The sequence below is a fragment of the Terrapene carolina genome, unplaced genomic scaffold, assembly GCF_002925995.2.
Source record: "Terrapene carolina triunguis isolate 2854851 unplaced genomic scaffold, T_m_triunguis-2.0 Scaffold148, whole genome shotgun sequence".
NCBI lineage: Eukaryota > Metazoa > Chordata > Testudines > Emydidae > Terrapene > Terrapene triunguis.
In genome coordinates this window covers 6902676-6927910 of record NW_020664499.1, presented here as the reverse complement: position 1 = coordinate 6927910, position 25235 = coordinate 6902676, and the positions used below count along the sequence as shown (strand labels likewise).

At 39.0% G+C, this 25235-nt stretch overlaps 1 protein-coding gene across 2 annotated transcripts in view; it reads left to right on the top strand.

Annotated features, from left to right (window-relative positions):
- Positions 1–25235, top strand: part of LOC112106601 (adenosine kinase) — a 572976-nt gene that overhangs the window by 535453 nt on the left and 12288 nt on the right. For both annotated transcript variants that reach the window (XM_026653751.1, XM_026653752.1), the window contains exon 10: positions 5410–5496. In XM_026653751.1, the coding sequence (XP_026509536.1) occupies positions 5410–5496 (87 nt within the window). The remainder of the gene's footprint in view (positions 1–5409; positions 5497–25235) is intronic.

Below are 25235 nucleotides of genomic sequence, written 5' to 3'. Positions count from 1 at the left end.
GGCCCTGTTCCCTGTATCTCCTCTGCATGGATTGGAAGGGAGAGGAAAAGCGGGATATACAAGGGGAGAAATGGAGTCTGCACATCCAGGACTTTCCCCCATGCAGGTAGGTGGAAAGGACCATGGAACGGGCAGAGCCTTGGCTCCATTTCTCTGCCACCACAACAAGGCACCAGCACATCTGATCTTCCTGTCTCAGAGGTGAAATTTCCTCCCCATGGCTGCTCCTGGGGCAATGCAGCTGTGTACTATTCTGCTCGACTAGCTGTAAATGAGAAATTTAGCCCTATAGCATCATTGGGGTATTTTTGCATTGAATTATGTTGCATTATTATTTGTATGATTTCTTTATTATTTCGTTTAGCACCAGAGACATGCATCATGGTTTTCAATAATAATGGCCAAAGTACTGAACAAGATGACTGAAAGACAGTTTGGCAACACTATCAATTATGATATCAGATTTAACTTCTTTATACATATTCAAAAAATGTCTTCTAACTGCATGTATAGTAAGTTATGGTACAGCATCCATTATCATGTGTTCTTCATATATTTATTTTATATTTTTTGTGTAGTGCTTGTTAATTGGAAGAATCCCAAAGCATTCCCCAAAATATGGGCCTGATTATCCTCTTGCTTGCGCTGTCTAATGTTGTTGACTTCAACAAACGTACTCCTCATTTACACCAATGTGAGAGGAGAATCAGCCCAGTATAACTACAGCACCAGTCCACACACTGCACAAAAGTGGGTGTGGGAGAGGAAAAATGTTAGCAAGGAAACAAGGCAAACTCCTACACTCAACAAAAGTGCCATGGAGTCTATAACATCTATGCAGAGCAGACATATGAAAAACTCAAACAGTATATGGCATGGAACCACCTTGGAATGATGGACTGAGTCAACCCTGCCAGATTTGAAATCCATCATTATAGGATCTAGATATTTCTAAGTGGAGGCTTAGAGCACTACACCATCCCTGTGGATTCTTTATAGCTTTGGGCATCACTGTGCTGATATTGATGTTGGTATGACAGTATCTACTTAATGTACATGATACTGGTTTCCTTTTTTCCTTTTGTGGAATACATCAATGACATTGGTGCCTCCAGCAGTAAAAACAAGAAAAAAAAACATTATTACTCTACTAATTTAAAGGGTTTTTTTGATTACCTCGATGTAAGGATGATGTGGAAGCCTAAACACTGTTAGGTTCTTTTTCACCCTTCTTTGGAGCGGGTTAAGAATTCGGGTTCTGCTCTGCTGACTTGGAGTTTATTTCAAATACTTCTCTCACTTCTCCCCACCACAGCTGCCCAGACCCATTTATATATTTCTGGGCTTAAGTTCATATCTTTTCTATTTTTTTCTATTTCTTTCCCTCTCCTTTCCTTTCCATCTGGATTTGGCCCCTGATCTAAAGAAAATTGCTTGTGTGGGGAGGGGGGGGTGCAGGAAGGTTCTGTTTCACAGTTATTGTTTTATAAAAAGTTCAGCTTACAAATGAAAAATGAATGTGTCCCAGCTTGTCAGCATCGATATAATCAATATCTGCCCATGGATCTAAAGATTATTATTTTAGGAAGCAGTTACTTTTGCATTTTAAACTCCCTTTTTTAAAAAATGAGAAGTTAAGGGCACTCAGACATGTTGCCTTTAAGAGTTCTGTTACAGGTAATTAAATATAAGTTTACACATTTAATTTACTTCTAAGAGCAAGATAGACTAGTAAATGACCCAGTTAAGAAAAGTACTCAGCCTAATTGGATGTAATGATTGTTTGCTAGTGTTTATTACTGTACTACAAGCAGACGTGTAATCTGTGATTCTAATTTGGTTTAGAGGCAGACCTGTAGTACTTGAAGCCACCATCAGTGTTTCAGCTAGCATCATGAAACTGGCTATATTTATTTGGCAACTTTAATTTCTGTGTGTATTAGGGTGGGAGGAAGGATGTTTTTCTGTCAATATTGTTCTGCAGCATTACGTCCAGGCTCTGTTTTACCTACAAACATATTGTTTGGGTAGATACATTAGTGTACATATTTTCTAAGGAAAAAAGATAGGTCCTACATGCATAATGCAACAATAGTAACAGCTAGGATTTACCACTGAACTGACTTTGACTAAGGCTGTGTGTTATAAAGCTGTCTTCAGCATAGGAGGGCAATACATTAGGGCCTGATTCTGATCATACTTATATCAGTGTAAATCAAGTGTTGAAGTCAATGGAATTTTATCCGTGTGAAACCAGTGTGAGATCAAGCCCTAAGACTCGAGCTCTCAGTAATATTCATTACCAAATTTTGCTTAATTATTTATGTCTGCTGTAACTCTCACACACAGTCCTTAACTTCCAAGAAGCAACATAGAGAGGGTGCCCTGTATTTGAATGTGTTTACCTTAGAAGAGGTTTGTTTCTTAAAAATAGCACACTGGATTTTATGCCCAGAGGAGCAGCACTTGGATTTCAAAATACTTATGTAATTATTCTTTATTTCATAAGCTGTCAGAATGATAAATGAAATCAGAACTGACTTTGAAAAGCAAGGTCATTTGATGACCAGTGCACTTAGCCAAGGTGTCTCTGTGTTCACTATGATGGATTTGGGAGATTTATAATATAATATATCACATATGAAAATGAAATTAAAGTAACATTAAACTCACAATAGCAAGGAAATTCAGAGTGGAGGCTTCTGGTTCATCTTTAATTCACCCCATTGTTCCTGGTTACTACAGGGCCCTCATAGTAGTGGGTGATGTTAGATATCACATATCCTGCTGCATGGGCATAGCAAAGTGAATTAAGCCTATTGACTTCATTTTGTGTGGGTTAAAGATAGATGCTTAATATTACTTCAGTGTATTTTAAATGTGTGTTGTTATTACCTGCAGGTTGTAACAAAACAGTTGTCTGATACTGTAGGTCCAAAGGAGTGATTAAATTCTATTGTGGTAATAAGCATTTGCATAGAGAAAGTTTTATAATTTGCTGTACAGACGCTCCCCAACTTATGCAAGCGTTCTGTTCCAGAACGCCTTGCATAAGTCAAATTTTGCGTAAGTCGGGAACGTATCTCCAACAATTACGCCAAAAAAAAAAAAGGCAGCTTATGGAACATATGGAACGTTTTCCAAAAGTGCGGATTTCCGTAAGTCAGATTTGTGTAACCCGGGGAGCGTCTGTATTAAACATGTGCAATATGTAAGAATATCTACTTCTTTTCAAAATAGTACATGCTGCAAAACCAGACAAACTGTTTCTGAACCCTTAGCATCCTGACTCATTCCACTTGAAAACATATAAAGTTATAGAAGCGGGAAGAACAGACTGGATGACCCATTTAAAACTGGAAAATTGTGAGAGTAAAGCATGCTTATATCAGCTGAAGTCATTGGTGCATTTATTTTTTAAAATAACTCAGAGTTTCCTACTGTTATATCTAATACAGAATGAATAGTGCAGAAGTTATAAGTGCAGTACTTAAGAGTACTACAGGGAGCTTAGGGAAGGACTCAGGAGGAGAGAAGTGAGGAGAAAGAGAAGATGATGGTGGGAGCTCTTTCATTCACGTGAGTTTGCTTGAATACAATGCATCTGAAGAAGTGAGGTTTTTACCCACAAAAGCTTATGCCCAAATAAATCTGTTAGTCTTTAAGGTGCCACCAGACTCCTTGTTGTTTTTGTAGATACAGACTAACACGGCTACCCCCTGATACTTTAACAGGTTTGTTGCTTTATGGATTGTTTTTGCATAAGCTAGAGCAAAATATGTTATACTTCCTTATCAGATGGTTGAATGCACTCTGCTCTCATGGCAGAGTTGAAGACCTGTATTCCTTGATTTTCAGTTCAAATGAATCCAGTTAAAGTACTATAAGGGGTGAAACACTTAGTTCTTGAATACCGTGATGCAACAGCATTTAAGTCGCGTTTCTAAATAGCTTTATAAATGAAAGAGAGGATGCACCAAGTACTGACTAAAACCTGTTCTTTAACTGGAATATTCATCTTATATTTTTTCGTTACCCTTTTCCTTTTTTCCTTCGCCTCTCACTGATGGTTGTTGCCAACACTCCCCTCCCTTTCTGGTGGGCCAGCCAACAGTTCCCTCTGGAGGTAGCATCATTATATCTGCCTGGTTCACTTATTAGCAGATGGTGAAGAGCAGTAGAGCTGATACACTGCACTTCACAGAAACCAGGATCCTTCTGGTACCTCTGCAACACACACAGAGGCTCCTGGTTTGAGACTGTGAATTCTGTGTTTGCTTCCCAACCTGGGATTCTTTGTTCGTGACTGTGTATTGGCCAAGTACTCTGTGTATGAACCATTTTATGATCTGCTGTGTAGCTGGATAGTGAAAAGACTAAACCCCTGAAATTTTTACATATTGTAGGGACTATTTGTCATGTTATGTATATTTTTATCAAAAATTAAAGGGTGAAGACAGCTCTGATAGTTTTCAGTTTTGCTGGCTGACAGGCAATGTTTTTAACTATCTGCCAAAGGAAATCCGTTTGCTGAGACCATTTTAATGCACACTGAATACCAGAGGCAGAACTTCCATTGGCTCTATTACAGGGGTAATTTACAATTTAACAAGGTATTGTGACAAGGTAGTCGTTATATTTTTATCACGTCATTATGACATTACCACCTAGAAAGTGGCATATATTAAATTTATAACCCAAGATTGCTAAAGTTATCATACGGAAGTGGTGCAATTTTGTTCAGTTGTAGTGTGTTGGTGAATTGGAGGTGCAGATGCTCTAGATCCATCTGTTGAAATAGTTTTTATGGGTGCCAGTAGATGATAGAGAGCTTCAGGGGAGAGAGACTAAAAAAAAACGCTAAGGAAGAAGGCTGAGGTCACTGGACGTTTTGAAACCAAATCTACTTTGGCTCCGAATTCCTAGGGTCCATCCTCAGACACATTTTCAAATGAGATGCAGTTTCAAAGTATTTTACTACCCCAAAATGTATTCGCTTTCCCCTTTATCTTACATTTTTATTATTTTGATTATTTCACATTTATTTTGACTTTTCTTATGCAGATACTTGTAGGTCTTCCCTATTGGGCTTGCTACTTCCTGAGGCCTTGACTGGCTAGTCTAGAGATTACATCAGTTGTCTGCAGCTGACAGGAGGTCCTGGTTTTGGCAGGATGGATTTTTCTCCATCTCTCTTTTTATCTGTGTCTGCATCTTCTTGTGTTTTTCTGTCACTTAGTTATGTCCATGTGGTATATAAACTGACTTATAAACTAAATGTGTGATCCTTTTGGTCCAAATTGAGTTGTTGAGCACTGACATTCACATGTTGATTGTTTTATTTTGCAGTGAGGTGTTTTAAATTCTGTTCCTGAATTACTAATGTTTTCTTTTCTCCTACTCTTCTAGAAAATGAAGTGACTGCTTTCCCAGTCTTAGACAGTGACCAGAGTGAAATCATTGATACCAATGGAGCTGGTGATGCATTTGTTGGAGGTACTTATTGCTTTCTTTACTCTCTTATTTGGAGGTTAGACTTTTTCCCCCTATTCTTGATAGAATCTGCATTTTTTAGTCTAGAATTTCAAATTGTTCTTTAGAGTAAATTTTGTTCTTTTCAAGCTTTCATTTACATCCTGAGATTGTGTGTTTTAGTTAAGTGTTCATTCTCACAGGAAAAAATGTGTTCTTTGACTTTAAAGATAATATGCTATTATGTTATACCATGGTTGTTTTCACGAGATTAATTGTATCTGTCAGAATGTTGCATAAACAAGCTGCATCACATACATTATATAGTGTACTCGGATCCCTCCTGGCTTAAAATTTTAACACATTGTTGTTCTTTAAAACAGGTTGTGGTGAATATTAAATAGTATTTTAATAATTGAGTGTAATGTCTTCTGATCATGTCATTTTGTTCTAGAACATCTGCTTCCAGTCTAGTTGTTTGGAGATCAGAAAATAATATAAAGGGTTAACTTTTAAAAATTAGACTAGAATATTATCTGGCACTGCTTAATACTCATTTGCAAATTTACAAATGTTTGGCATAAGCCCCCCAAAAAAGAGGATGTTATGTCTGTGCCTGGTTTAAAAATGACTCAATATAAGCCAAGAAAAATTCCCTAGTTGATTGTAGCATTTATGTAGTGCAGTGACATGCTATTGCATCTTGAAGGCTCTAATATCCACATCGGTTACGTCTACACTAGAAACTCTAGAATGGCACAGTTGCAGCACTACAGCTGTGCCGCTGTAGTGTACACACTTACTACAGCGATGGAATATGTTCTTCTATCACTGTAGTAAATCCAGCTCTCCAAGAGCTGGTAGCTAAGTCGATGGAAGAATTCTTTCATCAACCTAGCAGTGTCTATGCCAGGGCGTAGGTCCACTTAAATACATTGCAGAGGGAGTGACATTTTTCACAGCCCTGAGCAATGTAATTAAGCCCACCTAACTTTCTAGAGTAGACCAGTCCTGAGTAATAGCAGCAAGTGTCCCATTAGACCTTAACTTATTGGAAGCATAGACTAAGACAGAGATTCTCAAACTTTTTTTTGTTGACGGACCCCTTTTCAAATGCAATATTAATCATGGACCCCCCAACCGAGAAACTGATTGACAAAAGTATCTGTGTAGTTCGTATAAACACGTACTGTTAGTAATGCTTTACGAAAAAGAGTAGAAGAGTACTTATAGATATCAGTGTGATGGGTGGGCCTGCTTCTTACTGCAGAGTCTATCTGTCCTTGGTGTGATGGCAAACTCATAAATCACTCTCCACTTCCAGTGGAGACCTGAACTTTATCTTCATAGCTGGCATGGCAGAAATGGTGCTTCACATATATATGTTGTTGGGAAAGGTAGCAACACTTTTATTGCTTCTGTAACTAAAACTGGGTACACTGCAGCAACAGTTGGCCAAAACTGGCAAGGTGTCTGTTCCTGAAACTTAATTTTCAGTGTTTGGGCACAAGTAGTTCGAGCAGCTCCTGTTCTGCTTTTCCACTCAAATGGCAAGATGATATAGCAAAAGTGGAGAATGGATCCCAAACCCAATCATATTCCTCCATGTTGATATTTTTAAAGTGAACAGTGAAGTGCTCAGCCAAAGTTGAAAAGTGAGCAACGATCCTGTCTCTCACACAATCAATTGTCATTCTGTGAGTATCCAGAAATTCTGTCAAAAGCAGAAACAGATCTGAGGGTCCACTGCTCAGCCTAGTTTTCCAAATCTCTACTTTCTTCTGAAATGCTGCACTCTGTCACTCACCTACAGTATGGTTGTACTGCCCCCTTGTGTGGACAGGTTCAGCGCATTCAACAAGTTAAAAATGTCTGCGAGGTATGCAAGCTGCGTAATCCATATCGGGTCAGAAAAGTTTGTGGAGATCTTGGGATTGTGCACAGAAAGAAAACCCAGCAGCTCTTTGCAAAGCTCAAAAATTCTTTCCAGTACTCTGTCGCGAGGTACCCAACACACTTCTGTATGAAACAATAATTTGTCATGTCCAGCGCCCATTTCTAAACAAAGCTTTGCAAAAAGGAATGAATTCAAAGGCCAGGACTTTACAAAATTCACAACTGTCACAGCTGCATTTAGCACATCATGTAATTTGGGTTCCATTTTCTTTGATGCAGGGGCCTGGCGATGCAACATAGTGTGTTACAATTACCTGTGGGTTTATGGCTCAGATTCTTGCTACAACACCACTCCTATTGCCTGTCATAGCAGCAGCACCATCCATGCAAACAGCAACACAGTTCTCCCAGTTCAGCGATTCAGCTTTCATGAAATCATCCAATAATTTAATATTTCTTGACCTGTTCAACATCCTCAGCAAAGGAATTGTACCCAAACTAGCCCAGGGCCATTAAACTCTAGAAAGGGGACTTCAGAAAGTATGAGCCCAAGCCAAGAAGTAAAAATAGAGTTAGATGGTAAAGTTCACATGCTTTTTTGAGCCAACCAGGTATCCTTCAAAAATGGAAATGCAACACTAGGAGATTAATAGAAAGGAGCATCGCTGGTGACAGGTAAAATACAAGAAGGAAACTCGGAAATTACCAAAGAAATAAAAATAAATAAGAAATTATTTAAATAAATCAGAAGCTGCAAACCTGAGAGAATTGGTGTCTGCTGGATTACCGGAGAATAAAGGCAGGAAATAAGGAGGATAAGGGCATTCCAGAGAAGCTGTGTTACTACTTTTCCTCATTCTTCACCACAGAGAGTAGTAGGCAAAAACCTTTCCTGGGCCAGTCTTTTTCTGGTAGTAAAGATGAGGTATTATCAGCGATTGAGGCATCAAAAGAGAAGGTTCTGGAACAAACTGATAAATTAAAGAATAAGAAATCGCTAGGCCCACGTGGTCATACCCCAGAGTCCTGAAGGAGCTTAAGCATGAAGTGGCTGATCTGCTAACACATGTACACAGTCTCTCGTTAAAATCAGTTAATATACTGGGCGCTCTGGGAGTGGCAAATGTTAAGATGTATCTTTAAAGGCAACACTAGGATTGATGCTGGGAATTACATAGCAATAATTCTTTCTTCTGTCCCACGGACATTCAGTGACCCTGAAAGGTCCCCATATAGCAATGTGTACTTTTACTCAATGGAACTCATTGCCACAAGATATCGAGACTGAGCACTTAGTAGGTTCAAAATTGAACTAAAATTTTATATAGATAATGAGAACATCCACATTCACATTAGAGAGGATAAAAAAATTAAGAAGAGTCCTTCCCTCTTCAAGGCATGAGCCAATCACTCATTAATGGGGATTAGGAAGAAACTTCCACTCTTGGCAATTACACTATAATTGTCCACAACATTGTTTCTTTCACTTTCATCTGAAGCCTCTGATACTAGCCATTTTTGGAGACAGGAAACTGGACTATATTGACTACGGGACTGATCTGATCTGTGTTCCACTGGAAACAATCTCTGTGCTATCTATAAAAAAATTTCTTCCATCCCCTTTAAAAAATTATATTTGTGGAAGATACAGCCTTCTGTGATCTAGTCACAAGAGATGACCCTATATTGTGGTGGTGGTAGTAGTTGTATTATTTGACATTTCTAGTCCCTACTTAAGCCATGGAGCCAGATGTTGAATTACTGACTTACCCAAATTTTTTATAATGGAAAGTTTTTATTCTATCTTTTCAATACTCCTCACTTTAAAAGGTCATGTGTATTGATACCCCCAACACCTCAGTATACGATTTTGATTCAGCTTTTAGTTTCCTTATAGCAAAATGCTTCAAATCCCATCTGTTGAGTCACAAAATGCACTCATAGTTGTATTAGAGACTGGAAAATATGGCTAGTTTTGCAAACTAAAGGAAGCAAAATCCTCTCAGCAGAGCTCACCTTACTTCTCTGGGAGTGGTAAATTAGCATGGCTGAGCTGTGGGCTGCTGGATCAAAGACCTTTGCTTCCGCTAGTGGCTGAGACAGGGTCATGTCAGCCCTGGTGGAAACCAAAGATTGCATTCAGGGAGTCTGTTTTTTTCCCAAGTGGTCGGGGTGCTAGAATGCATCACGTGCCTTGAAAACCTTTAAGCTGAGCCACTCATGTCCACAGGCATGGGAAACTGAGGTGGAATCTAGTTCTGGGGACCACAAGATTGCAGGAAAAAGTTGGCCTCAGTGAATAACAGGAAATGCAAGGTTGGATGGCTGTTCCTACCAAATAGCTTTAGGGACAAGAAAGGTGGGGGAAGCCAAAAATAAAAAAAATTATTTTTTTTCCTCTAGAAAGAATCTAACTACTAAAGTTCAGTACATTTTAAAATCATTGAGATGAAAGATTTTTAAAATGTTTCTGAGCACCTGTAGCTCACGTTGGCTTCAACTGGTATTGTGGGTGTTCAGCATCTCTAAAAATGGGGCCTCGAGCCTCCTAGTGTAAGTAGCTCAAAGCTCTGCTCAGCCAAGCAACTAGAGACCAAAAATGAACTGGATTCTTTAAGTGGAACTTGTCTTGATAGGGTTTGACATCAAACATTTCTTTGAATTCCTTGCTTCCATCTGCAGGCAGAAAACCACGTTACCCATTGTCCAGACTGACCCATAAGAAATTGAATTTTACAAGTTACTAAAATATATCGTTATTTTGAAACACTTCTGTGAACACTACCGTCAGTTCTGCTGCCTCCTGTGGTTTTTAGCAGCAACACATCCTTTTACTAGCTCAAGCAACGACAAGCAGCTTTACAATAATTCAGCACCTCTAGTGGTTTGCAGCAGCACACCAGATTTCCATTTCTAATATGAAATGAATCCCTGAAACACCCGTAAATTAAAGCTGTAATTCCACCTCGGGGTTCTGGTGACATTGACAAATCACTTGAGCTTTGCTAACATGGTTTATGTCACCAGGGCCCCCGGAATGAAATTACAGCCTGATTCCGTAGCGCTTGGAGAGGTTTCCTTATTATTTAGCCAGTCCCATCTTGAACAGCCCTAATCATGTGTTGCAAAGCCCATGTAATGGCAGTGCACATTGGATATAGGCACAGTTATATCATTTTGAGCTCAATGTGCTTTCCTAATTTCCTAGATCAAGAGAAAACTCCTTTTTGCTGTCCTGCTGTTTTGTCAGAGTAGGTCTGTCTGCCATTTGGAATCCTCTTTGACATTGCCACAGTAACAAATTAAAACAGTGAGAATATTTTGTGACGATCACTGTCATTGTTCCCTGCAAAATCTCTCCCCTAGTGTCTGTCCACTAAATGGAACTGGGAAGAAAAATCATAACAAATGAACAGAAAAAGGTGCAAAATCAATATGTTCTACAGGTTCTCTAACAAATGTTGTAGCTAATCTAATGTGATTTCATTGTATGCTGCATGAAAAGTGCTAGAGTATGAACTGTAACTGCAAATCATTTTTAAGTAACTTAATGCAGCAGTGACAGAATATATGCAGTAACGTTGTAGCCGTGTGATAAAAAAACCTTATACCACTTGGAAGGGCCAACATTCTTGAGATAAAAGCAGTTCCTCATTAAGTACTGTGAGGTGCCAAGTACTAGCCAAAGCATTTTACTTCTGTCCGTATCAAAGCTGTAGTCACAAGCTCGCACCCGTTGTCATTTTCAAAATCCAATTGATAGCTTTAACACAGAGACAGATTCCAGGAAGAAGTTACCTATAGTTTAAAAACTACAAAGAGAAATCCTTCTTCCGTGTACATGCTTGCAGAATAAACAATTATCTCTCCCCTTTTAATGAAACATAGCATCAGTCTTGCTCAGTGACAGCTACTGTATCAGCCATCAGAACACAATTCATATCGAAGTTAGTACTTGACACAACAGGAATAGTCTGTCCTCCTACGTATCTTCTGTGTGCCTCATTGAATCTTGCTTTAGCTTATCATTTTGAGATACACAGGATTTATTGGATACTATATATTTTCCTGTCTTTTGTTATATTCTTGTTACCACGTGGGCCAAAGTAAAGCCAAAGCCCTCATCTTTAATATAGAGGTAAGCCCTGTGGAGAATGCAGGTCCCAGTTTGTGATCCTCCCCCTTAATCTGAATGCCTTTACAAATTACATCTGGCCTTTGAACTGGTGGCAAGTTGCCAAGTGTCCCTCAACTGTGGAAAGATTGGCCTCTTTCTTGTGGCTAATGCAAATGATTCTCTGTAGGTTAACATCCAGATATGATTTCAGAACAATGTAATATTTTGTATATTTGTACTAGGGCTGTCAAGCAATTAAAAAAATTAATCGTGATTAATCGCTATTTTAAACAATAATAGCATACAATTTATTTAAATATTTTTGGATGTTTTTTACATTTTCAAATATATTGATTTAAGTTACAACACAGAATACAAAATGTACAGTGCTCACTTTATATATATATTTTATTACAAATATTTGCACTGTAAAAAAACAAAAGAAATATTATTTTTCAATTACCTCATTAGAAGTACTGTAGTGCAATCTCTTGATCATGAAAGTCGAACTTACAAATGTAGACTTACGTACAAAAAAACCTGCATTCAAAAATAAAACAGTGTACAACTTTAGGCCTACAAGTCCACTCAGTCCTACTTCTTGTTCGGCCAATCGCTCAGACAAACAAGTTTGTTTACATTTGCAGGAGATAATGCTGCCCGCTTCTTGTTTACAATGTTACTTGAAAGTGAGAACAGGCATTCTCCTGGCACTGTTGTAGCCGGCGTCACAAGATATTTATGTGCCAGATGCGCTAAAGATTCATATGTTCCTTCCTGCTTCAACCACCATTCCAGGGGACATGCATCCATGCTGATGACGGGTTCTGCTTGATAACAATCCAAAACAGTGCAGACTGACATATGTTCATTTTCATTATCTGAGTCAGATGCCACCAGCAGAAGGTTGATTTTCTTTTTTGGTGGTTCGGGTTCTGTAGTTTCCACATCGGAGCGTTGCTCTTTTAAGCCTTCTGAAAGCACCTCATCCCTCTCAAATTTTGGAAGGCACTTCAGAGTCTTAAACCTTGGGTCAAGTGCTGTAGTTATCTTTAGGAATCTTACATTGGTACCTTCTTTGCGTTTTGTGAAATCTGCAGTGAAAGTGTTCCTAAAATGAACATGTGCTGGGTCATCATCCAAGCCTGCTATAACATGAAATATATGGCAGAATGCAGGTAAAACAGAGCAGGGGACATAAAATTCTCCCCCAAGGAGTTCAGTCACATATTTAATTAACGCATTTCTTTTTAACGAGCGTCCTCAGCATGGAAGCATGTCCTCTGGAATGGTGTCCGAAGCATCAAGGGGCGTACGAATGTCTAACATATCTGGAACGTAAATACCTTGCAATGCCAGCTACAAAAGTGTCATGCAAATGCCTGTTCTCACTTTCTGGTGACATTGTAAATAAGAAGTGGGCAGCATTATCTCCTGTAAATGTAAACAAACTTGTTTGTCTTAGCAATTGACTAAACAAGAAGTAGAACCAAGTGGACTTGTAGGCTCTGAAGTTTTATATTGTTTTGTTTTTGTACGCAGTTTTATGTAACAACAAAAAATCTACATTTGTAAGTTGCACTTTCATGACAGAGATTCCACTACAGTACTTGTATGAGGTGAATTGAAAAATACTGTTTCTTTTGCTTATCATTTTTACTGTGCAAATATTTATAATAAAAGTAATATACACTTTGATTTCAATTATAACACAGAATATAATATATATGAAAATGTAGAAAAACATCAAAAATATTTAATAAATTTCAAGTGGTATTCTATTGTTTAACAGTGCGATTAAAAGTGATTAATCACGATTAATTTTTTTAACTGCGATTTTTTGAGTTAATCCCATGAATTAACTGTGATTAATCAACAGCACTAATTTGTACATTATTGACATTTTTTTAAATTGCTCTGAATATGTAAAATATATCAAATATATAAAATACAACAAAGGAAATGTATAAACAGGCTTATGCAGACCCCATAATCCCTTTGAGGGGATGGCTTTAGCACATCATTACTTCAATGGTATAAATGTTGCTCCAAGAAATTGTTTAACATAAAACCAAAGGGCTTGATTGTGCGAAACCAGTGTAAATCAGGAATAACTTCTCTGAAATCAATAGTTTCACCATTGGGGTAAGTGAAAGCAGAATGAAATCCAACATTTTTAAAGCTGCTGCCATAGAGTCATAGAAGGGACCACAAGGGTCATCTAGTCCAACCCCCTACTAAGATGCAGGATTTGTTGTGTCTAAACCATCCAAGACAGATCGTTATCCAGCCTCCTTTTGAAAAGCTGCGGTGAAGGAGATTTTATGACTTTCCTGGGCAATTTGTTCCATTGTCCTACTGTTCTTACAGTTGGGAAGTTTTTCCTAAAATATAATCTCAATGTGCTATGCTGTAGTTTGAACCCATTGTCTCTTGTCCTGCCCTCTGTGGCAAAAGAGAACATTTTTTCTCCATCTTTCAAGTATTTGAAGACTGCTATCATGTCTCCCCTTCATCTCCACTGTTCCAAACTAAATATACCCAATTCCTTTAGCCTTTGCTCATATGGCTTGGATTCCATCCCTTTGATCTTTTTTGTCACTCGCCTCTGGATCCTGTCCAGTTTCTCTACATCGTTTCTATACAGCAGTGACCAAAATTGGACACAGTACTCCAGCTGAGACCTAACCGGCGCCAAGTAGAGCAGTACTATCACCTCCTGTGATTTGCATGCTGTGCCTCAGTTAATGCAACCCAAAATTGCATTTGCTTTTTTTTTTCAAGAACATTGCATTGTTGCCTCACGTTGAGATTGTGATCCAACACAGCTCCCAGATCCTTCTCAGCAGTGCTGCTGCCAAACAAGTTATCCCCCATTCTGTATCTGTGCATTTGTTTTTTCTTCCCTAAGTGTAGCACCTTACATTTGTATTTGTTGAATTTTATTGTCTATAGTCCAGTTCTCTATTTATCAAGATCCCTTTGAATTTTAACTTCATCCTCCAAAGTGCTTGCAACCCACCCCTAGCTTTGCATCTTCTGCAAATTTGATCAGTATGGTCTCTATTCCTACAGCCAGGTTATTAATAAAGATGTTAAATAACACTGGACCCAGAACAGATCCTTGTGGGACTCCACTTGAGACGTCCTTCCAATGTGACATCATTCCATTAATAGTCTTTGTGGTTGTTTAACCCATTATGTATCTACTTAATGATAGTTCTGCTGAACCCACATTTCTCCAGCTTACTTATGAGAATGTCATGCGGGACTATGTCAAAAGCGATGCTAACGTCCAGGTATATTATGCCCACCACATTCCCCCTATCCACCAAACCAGTTTCTTTGTCAAAGAAGGCAGTCAAGCTGGTTTGGCATGACTTGTTCTTGGCAAATTCATGCCGGCTGCTAGTGATCACCCCTTCATCCTCCAGGTATTTGCAACTGGAATGTTTTATACATTGCTTGGTAGCTTCTGAGATATTGAGGTCAGGCTGACTGGTCTACAGTTCCCCGACTCCTCCTTTCCCCCCTTTTTAAAGATGGGCACTACATTAGCCCTACTCCAGTCTTCTGGGACCTCACCTGTCATCTATGAATTTGCAAATATCACCAGTGGCTCTGAGATTTCTTCAACTAATTCCTTCAGCACTCTGGGGTGAATAGCATCAGGCTATTCATTCATCATTTAGAATTCATTCAAATTAGTCAGAAAATCTCTGATGAGTTCTTTACTTATCCCAATCTGCATTCCTTCCCCTTTATTGTCCATTGCTCTGGGCAATCCCTCCTGCACGGAGAATCCAAGAAGCTTGACAAATTTTGTTTTGGCTTGCAGCAGGGTTTTCAAAGGAGTTTAAGGAAGTTAGGTGTGCAAATCTTACTGAAAGTCAATGGGAGTTGGGCACCTAACTCCTTTAAGCTCTTTTGAAAATCCCAGCCTCCACCATTTTCTGTGAGCTCTTAGGATGGTTTAGAAACTGACTGAACCAAAAGTGAAGCTTTCACAAGAAGCCATGGAAATTCCCTCCTCCCAAAGTAATTTCGACATGGTGCATGAATGTGCATCATCTTGAAGAGACCCACATGTCCTCCCTGCTTTTAAAGTGATGGCATTTTGTGTGTGTGCATATACATATATATTGTAGATATAACTAGAGAGTGCTACACAGAATAGCTGTGAGATTACACATCAGAAAGTTCTTTTGGCGTGGTCAACAAACAGTAGTTTCAGTGGTTTGTGATATTAAAACTCTGAGATGAATGAGTTTGTGGCCTTATTCAAAAGTTCCTGTACTTACTATATTTGTATGATATTACAAAGTTATAAACAAAAAACATGTTTTTACTAAAAGTGTAGCGAGCACAACATATCCTTTTGCTTCTTATGTGTTTGTTTCGGTAAGAACCTCACAGCAACGTAGACAGACATACAAGAAAAAAAATTTTAGATGTTTGAAATCAAAGTTTCAGAAACTAGGAACAATTCATTGTTGAGTGGCAAAACTGTGACATCAGAGACTACTTAATCACTATACAGTGGCATTTAGTTCATCGGTGTATAGCTATTTTAATTGGTTAAAATACTATGGAAAGTGGTCACCGTTTTTTCAATCACGTTTTAAAAAGACACATTTCATGGATATAATGTCACAACCATGAAATACAACCCTCTGATGATACCATAGCCCTAAGATACAACTTTATTTGCCAGCTGGCAGTATGATTGTTGTGATAGCAATTAAATATATATTGATATGTAACATGCAATGGCTTATTTCTATTATAAAATGTATCTTCGTGAGGAAAGAGGTGAGGGGACACTACTTGTGCGTTATTCTGTCTTTCTTTCCAAGTGAAGATAAATGTTCTAGCAGAGATCAGTGCTCATGTTGTCTTCCTTTATACAACATGGGCAGCTAATTGCCTCTGAGCAATCCTGCTGTTGAAATCATAGTAGATGATGTATAAAGTGTTGAAATAAAAATTCCCTTTTAATATTATAAGCATTTTGACTGACAACCCATTTTCCACATCTTTAACGCTGCTGTTGTATAAACAGCACACACCAGTATAATAGCTCAGCTGTAGATAGGGCATCAGTCTTCACTTCCTAGGGGATGACTTGTCAGAACTCTCAACATGTTCATTACTATACTGCTCGTGTGTTCTGATGTCATCCTTAACTCACAAAGATAAATGCCACATCTAAAACGAGGCTATTAGATGCCCTCTCTGACTCTATAACTGACCTTCCATAAACTAGAATATTGTCAGATTATGCCTTCATATTGGATTTTTCTCTGTCACTGCTGGAGGTGCACTATTATTCTGATAAATGTTGTAGTCGGCCACCAGTATGCACTTTCCACATTGGAATTGGCACAATTTAGAAATTTGCCATATTGTTTGAACTGCCACCACCTTTTAAAAAATCATAATTATAAAAATAAACACGTCACTCAAAAAAAACACTGAATATTTCCTATTTACCTCACTGTTTCAGACTGTACAAATTCCTAAATATTAATTATAATTAAAACTAATCAGACGTTTGCAATCGTGAAAGCTTTATTTGGAAGTAATACGTTATACTTCATTGGCATATGTACACGGCCATGAACTATTCTCCAAATGCAATTTCAATACAATCCTATCTGTTTTTCTGACTTACCACCTTTCCACTGGGATCTAGGTATTCAACTCTTTGGTTTTACTGTCTTGTCTGTATTTCATCTTATTAAAATACAGTAAATTAAAAATTGTAATTTCCAATTACACAAAACACATATGCTTTAGAAAACAACGTAAAGAAATAAGTGCAAGATAAACTAAATGCTAATTCATCTGCTCTCATTTTGAAAGTAACATTTAATTTTTTAATGCATTAAAAAGGATATGTGTATGGAATAAAATGCCCCACAGTTCTTGGTTTGGCAGAATTAGGGCCTGATCTGTCAAGGTGCTGAGCATTGTCAGTTCTCATTGATATCAACAGCATTGTAGAACGCTCGTTACCTTGCAGAATTGGGCCTTAAAGGACAGACATTATTCTTAATGACTTTCTGGCCAGACTTGATGGGAAACAAAAATTGAATATGTGTTATGTATGTTTAAAAATATTTTGCATTAGAAGTAGATTTTCATAACAAATTATAAGGTTCCACTTTTTGCTCTGTTAATTCTGGGACACAATGTGACTTAAAGTCTGAAAGCAAATCATCACTGTTTAAAAATATTTTGTCACACCTACTGTCAGTGTAACATTTTATTTTATGTTAATGTGGCATCCATTAGAAAATCATGTAATGATGAAGAAAATGTTGTATGGAAGTTTAGAGAATTGACTTTAATGAGTTATTATCTCTCACTCAGAATATTGGTAATATTTTTGCACTGTTTTAATGTATTCTGAGTAGAAATACAGGCGCTAGTCAAACTAGATCATCGAGCAGATTCCTCTGGGAGACATGGCAGGATTTAGTCCCCTGAGAGATGATGCATAAGATTAAGCTGATATTATATTAGTATAAAATATAAAACATATTGAAGTATAAAATACTTGAAATATATTAGCTATCTCATATCTGATAGGCCCTCTAATGGGGCCTGTATCCTGCCCTAGCACTAAGTGGATTGACTGGATGATCTAGGAGGTATTCTGACTACTATAATTTTATATAGTGCATATCACCTCCCCCAGCATTGAAATACACCCACTTCTCGGGTGGGAATATAGCTAGGGTGAAATCCTGGCACAAATGAAGTTGATAGAAAAACTCCCATTCGCTTCATTGGAACTAGGATTTCACCCCAGAGATGTGCATGTCACTACACAATATTTAAGCACATGGGCACCGATTCTGCAAATATTTGTATGCACATGCTTAGTTTTACTACTGTGGGTAGTGTCATTGAAATCAGTAGAGCTACTCACAATAGCAGAGTTAAGCATATGCGAAAGTGTTTGCAGGATCAGGGACACAAAGAGTAAAGAATACTGTGTCCAGTTGAGAAGTTGCCTTACCTTGCTTTCCTACTGTACTTAATAAAAACTACTGTCATTGACACTTCTTAGTAATTGACAAGAGGCTTTTTCCTGGCCATGTCAATTTAGCATAGTAGTAGTTATTAAAAAAAGAAAGACATTAAATATGACCCTTTTGAATTCATTGCATAGAAGCTCTATTAATATAGTGCTGTGGTAGAGAATTTCAGCCCACAAAAGTCATCCCCCTTGCACAAAGGTTTTATTTTGTTACACTCTGCATGCTTTAATGCCTGGCAATGTATTTGCAAACTGCAGTGTGGCTGACTTATGGTTGCTGTGGGAACTATAACTTTGAATTTCCTGGCTTTTGTGCATGTGAAATCTCAACCATAATGTTACATTCATGCAACCTCTTTGCATTTCATTTCCTCAAGCAGATGATAGGAGCATCATTCCTTCCCCCCCCCCCCCCGCCTCCAAACAGTGTTTAAAAACTGAACAGAAAGTAGCATATTGCTTCTATTTTGTAATGTTTATAACTTTATCTTTTTTACATGAAATGAACCAAATTCTCTTCTAGTCATTATTTTTATAGCATGCCCATTGCCATGGTATCTGGACCTAGGTGCCACATTTGGGTTATTGAAGCAGATAAATAGCATCTGAAAATTTTCTGAACTGTTAAAAATCCACTTGTCTTCATTCTGATATCTCAAAAATGGTGAAAGAGAACTTTATCCAACTTCCCAGAAATTCACTTGTGTGCTAAGAAAAAGTCAGAGAAATATTGGCTTGGAGATAAATTTTTTTTTCAGATAGCCAGAAAAGGTACTTCAGATGAAAGTATCCAAGTTTTAATTTAACTGATGCAATGCTCAGATTACCTTTTGGGAGCCTGGAGACTGTGAAATACATTTCCCTCAAATTGTTTTCCCTTATCCTGGTTAAGCAGGGCCAGATCCAAATGTGAACTTCTTCAAAGTTCAGTAGGTAGAAAATGAAAGAAAAGTTCGATGGGACAATCACCATTTAGGATTTATCAATATCCTTCCATCACACATTTCTTAGAGGAGATTTTAGGTTCATCTGGTTTTTGTACATTGCAAATTGTAGGGCTGTGAAACCCAGGCCGGGGGATGGTTTCAGAGTCCAAGCTCCAGCCCAAACCTGTAATCTACACAGCTGTGTTTAGTACTGTAGCGTGAGTCCGGGTCTGAAGTTGGAGGCTCTGAGATTTGCTACCATGGTTTTAAAACGCAGTGTACATATACCCTAAGTGGCCAGATTCACTACTGGGTCTCTACACTGGCATAAAAAAGCATAGACCCTAGCAGAGTCCTCTGATTATGGAAACTTTACCAGGAGAGGAGGCTGTGTCAGTGGAAAATGCTGCGTCCTCTCCTCTACCCTGGGTTTCACATGGGGCTATTGCTAATCACAGAGGTGGGTGGTAATCACTAGGCATGTGCAGGGCAGCCAAGGTATGAACTGATTAAGGGGCTCATGCAAAGCACCTTGAAGTTAATGAAAGGACTCCCATTGACTTCACTGGGCTTTGACTGAGGCCATATGTGCATCCTTTGAACAACCTTCAGCAGCAGAGCTCCTGTAGAGTTCCAGCTGCAGTTTACACTTGCCGGCCGACAGCACAAGCATCAAGGAGGGAGATGATGTGGCAACACTAAAATCCCTGTAGGGCACAAGCATCCTGGCTGGTGCTGAGAAGTACAATTATGCCTCACGCCACCAACATTAGTGAACTGCTCAATAAACTTACTGATGGTATTAATAGTACAAACATGCTTAACAATAAAAAAATATTTTGCAAACATTAACTGTTTCATTGCTGAGATAACAGAGATGATGTGGGGTTTATTCTGTCCTTTGCTCTTGTAGACTTGTTTCACAGGTATTCTTTTATAGTTTGTTTTAGTTCTTTTTGCTCGAGAGCATAGCTGCACTCAGCACCTTCATTTCAGCAGGAAATGACTGTTACAGCAGTGTGAAACCACCTCCATTGCTTACCCACATTCATCTAGTCAATGCAAAGTTGCATTGTTTGTGTGAGTGTGCATCTATAAATGATTGTATAAACTCAGGCTGAGGAAAATACACACACAACTGGATGATCCTTAAAGAAATTGAGTGCACTAAATATAAAGGAAACAAGAGGAATGGAGATAGCAATAACAGCACTGCTACTCTTGAGTGCATACTTGTTTCAGCTTTCATGCTGGTCATTAGAAAATAAGAAGCTTTGTAACAAGGTTTTTTTATAGTCAGTGAAAAGTATTCACCATTGAGCATGTGAAACATTTTATAAACACAGTGAAAATAGACTTCCCAAACCTTTTATTCATGATCTCATGGTTTTGTCATTCTGTGGAAGTAAAAATATTGACATTTACCAGACTGTTTGTTCCAGCTTTCTGATCTCCTGCAGTTTATTTTTATAACAACCTTATTGATGGGCCTCTTACCCAGCTCTCTAGGTTTAACTGAGTTGAGTCGATTTGTTACCAGGGCTTCAAGTAGCTGTTACAGAACAAGCAAGACATCCTAATAAAGCTGTAAACATGTTTACTCAAACGTGGTATTGATTTTACTTGGAGAGGGAGAAGCTAGTGCTTAGCATGGTGTCAGGGTGGATGAATTTAACTGCAGTTCTTCATTGTCATCTGTCATGGTTGTGAAACACTAAGTAAAGCCCCGAGAGGATAATTAGAATTGCTAGAAATTTAGCCCCTAAAATCAGTTAACCACTTGGGATTTTTGTAGTTTAATTAGTTTTTTATTAAAACTTTCCTCTAGTGGTGTAATCAGAAAGGCACTTCTAAGGTGCTTTTCAGCTACAGTGAGAATTCAAGGTTGTCACTTGTTAGATCCACGTTTTAAACAAATGATTTTGTTGAGAGGGATGAGTAACTTTTTTTCTTTCACTTGTAATTAGCCTAGCACTAGTTTTGTCTTACGCATTGTAACAATGTGCCAAGCTGCACTGCTAAAATTCCACCTGTGTTGCCTGATCTAATTGATTGTGCATTGATTGATTAAGAATTCCCAATTGATTCCCTCAGATTAACACTCTGAGGTTTGACAGGTTTCAGTTCCAAGATTAGACCCAGAGTTATTAGAGTTAGAGTTAAATTGGAAACCCCAATGCAATTGCAACACACACACTTAGGAAAAAGCTTTTGAATTTGAAATAGTTTTATTAACACAATTAGAAAACACACAAAAGTTCCGAGCCAAACAAGAATGTAACAAGTATCAGAGGGGTAGCGGTGTTAGTCTGAATCTGTAAAAAGCAACAGAGAGTCCTGTGGCACCTTTAAGACTAACAGAAGTATTGGAGCATAAGCTTTCGTGGATGAATGCCCACTTCATCAGACGCAAGTGTAACAGTAATCCAATAGTAATTTTACATTCAGCATCATGTCATACGCATACTCTCACAATTCTTGTGGAGACCTAGGGCAAGGAGACAGGTGGTGGCCCACGAGGTCCTAACCTGGTTCATGAGGTCCTAACCTATTTGTGGCATGCCAAAAGACTCCGGTGATCAAAGTCTTGCTGGTCTAAGCCATGGTTAGCCCTATTGCAGTATCTGATGGCTGCAATGAATATTCATGCGAGCATTTGAGCTCTTTTGCCTGTAACTAACTTCCTCCCCGTCATATTATTGGGGTATCCTTATTCTATACGTTAGTATATTAATTACCTTAAACGTATACATCCATTGGTTATTATAGCAATCCTGCAGTTAAGCATTTTCTAATTTTCCTATCCTAAAATACCCAAACTGGTATCAACTGACTTTTTGCAATTACTTGTCAGCATTTGATACAGACTTCTAGTTAGAACTGTTTATTGCAAAATTATATCTTATGACTTAGGATCACTGTTGGTCAATTTACTTATGCTAACGTTTATAGGCCTAATTTCCTTCTACTAAATGCTTAAGCTAGTATCTTACAGGTTTGTGCCTGTAGGCTTCTTGTATTACTGCCTTATACCTACATCTTACTTTTAGGCTTAAAAGTTAACTTTAAACCTATACTTTAACCCATAGACGATACCTTTAATCAAAAATGTTTCTATTTAGAATAGCCGACCATCAGTTTGATAGATGGGCAAGGCTTCTGGCTTACCCCAATTCTTGGCTGTAATATCCACCATCTGCCACAGAAATAAAAAAGGAGGAGAACCACAGCATGTCTAAGTACAGTTGTTCAGCGACTATGTTGCAGAAACATCTGATGTCAATGTCTTTTTCAGAATCTAGGTTGGCTGGCTGATTTCTTGGCACCAGCTTTGCTAACCACCTGATCACAATTGACCAGATTTGTGTTACCATAACATTATCCCACGCCAGTAGCACTAAAAGACTTACAGAAAAACGCAGTGGTATTAGCTAAAAGATTGTAAATGGTTTGATGCTAGAGTACTACTTCCTTAAAACTACATCCTCCCTAATTGTTTTTGCCATTACTGGCCTGAATGGCTAGTGAAATCATATAAGAATAGATTTGTATTTTAGATTGATTTGGAGGTGGAGAAATGTCTGGGAGGATCAGGATGCAGACGTTTTTTTTAAGGATCATGTTGCTCTGGCTTAGGGTTTGTTAGTCTTCTAGTTGACACATTTGATAACTGCTTTTTCTGTCTACCTTTTTTTATTTAAAGGAAAAAATTCATTTTGCTTTGGGCATTTTATTAAAGTTTGCACGGTGCAAGGAGGAATAAATGTGACATACTGGTGGGGGAACCCATCTTTAAAAAAAAAAAAAAAAGTATTCTTATAAGAATGGCAGCCCAGGAGCTCCCGTCGGAGACTTTAAGCCAGTTTCCAGCCAACTTTAGTAATGAACAGTCATTAAAATTAATAGTCAAGTTTACAATTTGAAATGAAACATTTGGCTTTCAATATAAGCAGGTTTTAAGTGTTGTTAAACCATTACTAAAGCAGAGCAAAACTTTTAAAATCTCCGCTATTGCTGATGTCATTGCACTAGCACTAGACCCTTAGTCAGAGATGTCAGTGGTAATTTTGGAACAAAACCTTTTTAAAATACATTGATTATAGTGACAATTGCTCCTGACACTGTGGGTCTGGAACTTCCGTATAGCTGACCACAGTAAAATTAATGCAGTTTTCCTTTAATGATGCTGAAGTTCAGTTCTGCTCTCAAAAGTAACTAAGTAAAAACAGCTCCTACTCCCTGAGTCTTTTCAGAGTTGTATTAATAAAGCTGTGAGGGAGTGGACTGGATTTTAGTCCTGCTTGTGATCATCAAGAGTATGGCTTTCTAGGTTCCAGTCAGTTACACCCATGCAAAACCATTTGATGTCAGTTGGCAGTATGAAGTCACAGGTGTCACTGAGGGCATAAATGGTAGACAATAATATTATGCTGGTTCCATTGAGGGCCTAATTTGGCCTGCAGAAGCTTTGTCTGATGACGATGTGCCAGGAGGAAAGAAACCAACTTGACTTTCGTATCCCATGTTGAGTCTGCAGGGCTGGCAGTTAGAAAAACTGTCTTAATACTTGTAAAACTGAGTACAGACAGCATGGAAATCATTGAGAGACAATAAAGATAGTACTCAGTGATACCAGAGACACTTTTCAGAGCCAAACTGCATTTTAGTTCCAGGGTAGATAGAAGCCCTGCAATTCTCTTTAGGAAATAAAATTGGGCCGATAATAGTTGTTGATGTTTTCCCATAACCGTTTCCATTGGCTGAGAATTTGTACACGTCTTTGGTTTGTTTTATACCTTATAAGGTACAAAATTTGGTTTTTCAAACACCATTTTATTGGACACAATTCCAACTGAGTTGTTGTAATGAATAAGGGCAAGATTGTTACTTGTTCAACATGTCTGTGTGGGTGTGGTGGGGGGAAGGAGGGGCGCAGGGGAAAAGGCACCTCTTACTTCCCTGCACGAGCTACCCAGATCATTGGTTATATTATGGGAGGCAGAGCAATCACCATGGATCTGCTATTCCCACCTCCTCCACACACACAACCAGAGGTGATAGAGCAGGGGCAGGCAATGAGTGGGGCCTTGACTCTGGTTCTTCCCCCAACACTGTTCACCAGAGGTTTGTATTAAAGCGTGCTATGTATCCATGTGTTTGGACTCTGGAAAAATACTACTGGCAACATCATCTGCACAGTGGCGCTGCAACATTTTTAATAGTGGGAGTGCTGAAAGCCAGCCCCCTTACTCCTGTTCGTGCCTCCCCCCTGCCCAAAGCTGAGGCTGAGAGCAGGGCTGTGTCTCGGGGGCGAGGGGAGGGACCCGGACAGAGGTAAGGGGGGCCGGGGCTGTGGCAACAGCTGGGGGCGGGTGTGGGGCCAGAAGCAGAGCCCCGTGCAGGGGTCAGCAGCCGGGACCCCACATGGGGGGCCCTGGGAGTGGAGGCATGTGAGCAGGAGGTGGGGCTGGGCGTGGGGCCCCAAGCACTGGGCCAGCGGCCGGGGCCGGTAGCCAGGAAGTGGAGTCCTGGGCGGAGGGCCAGGAGCAGGGCCCCGGGCACAGAGCAAGCAGCTGGGGAGCAGGGCCAGCCCCCGGGACCCGAGCCGGGGAGTGGAGCCCTGGGCGTGGGACCAGTGGCCCTCCCTAAAACCTGGGGGTGCTGCAGCACGCTCCGCATCCCTACTTCCTGCACCTATCATCTGCAAAATAAGTCTAAACAATATTTAGACAAAGCTGCATTATATTCCCTAAGGCTGATTTGATAGAATATACAA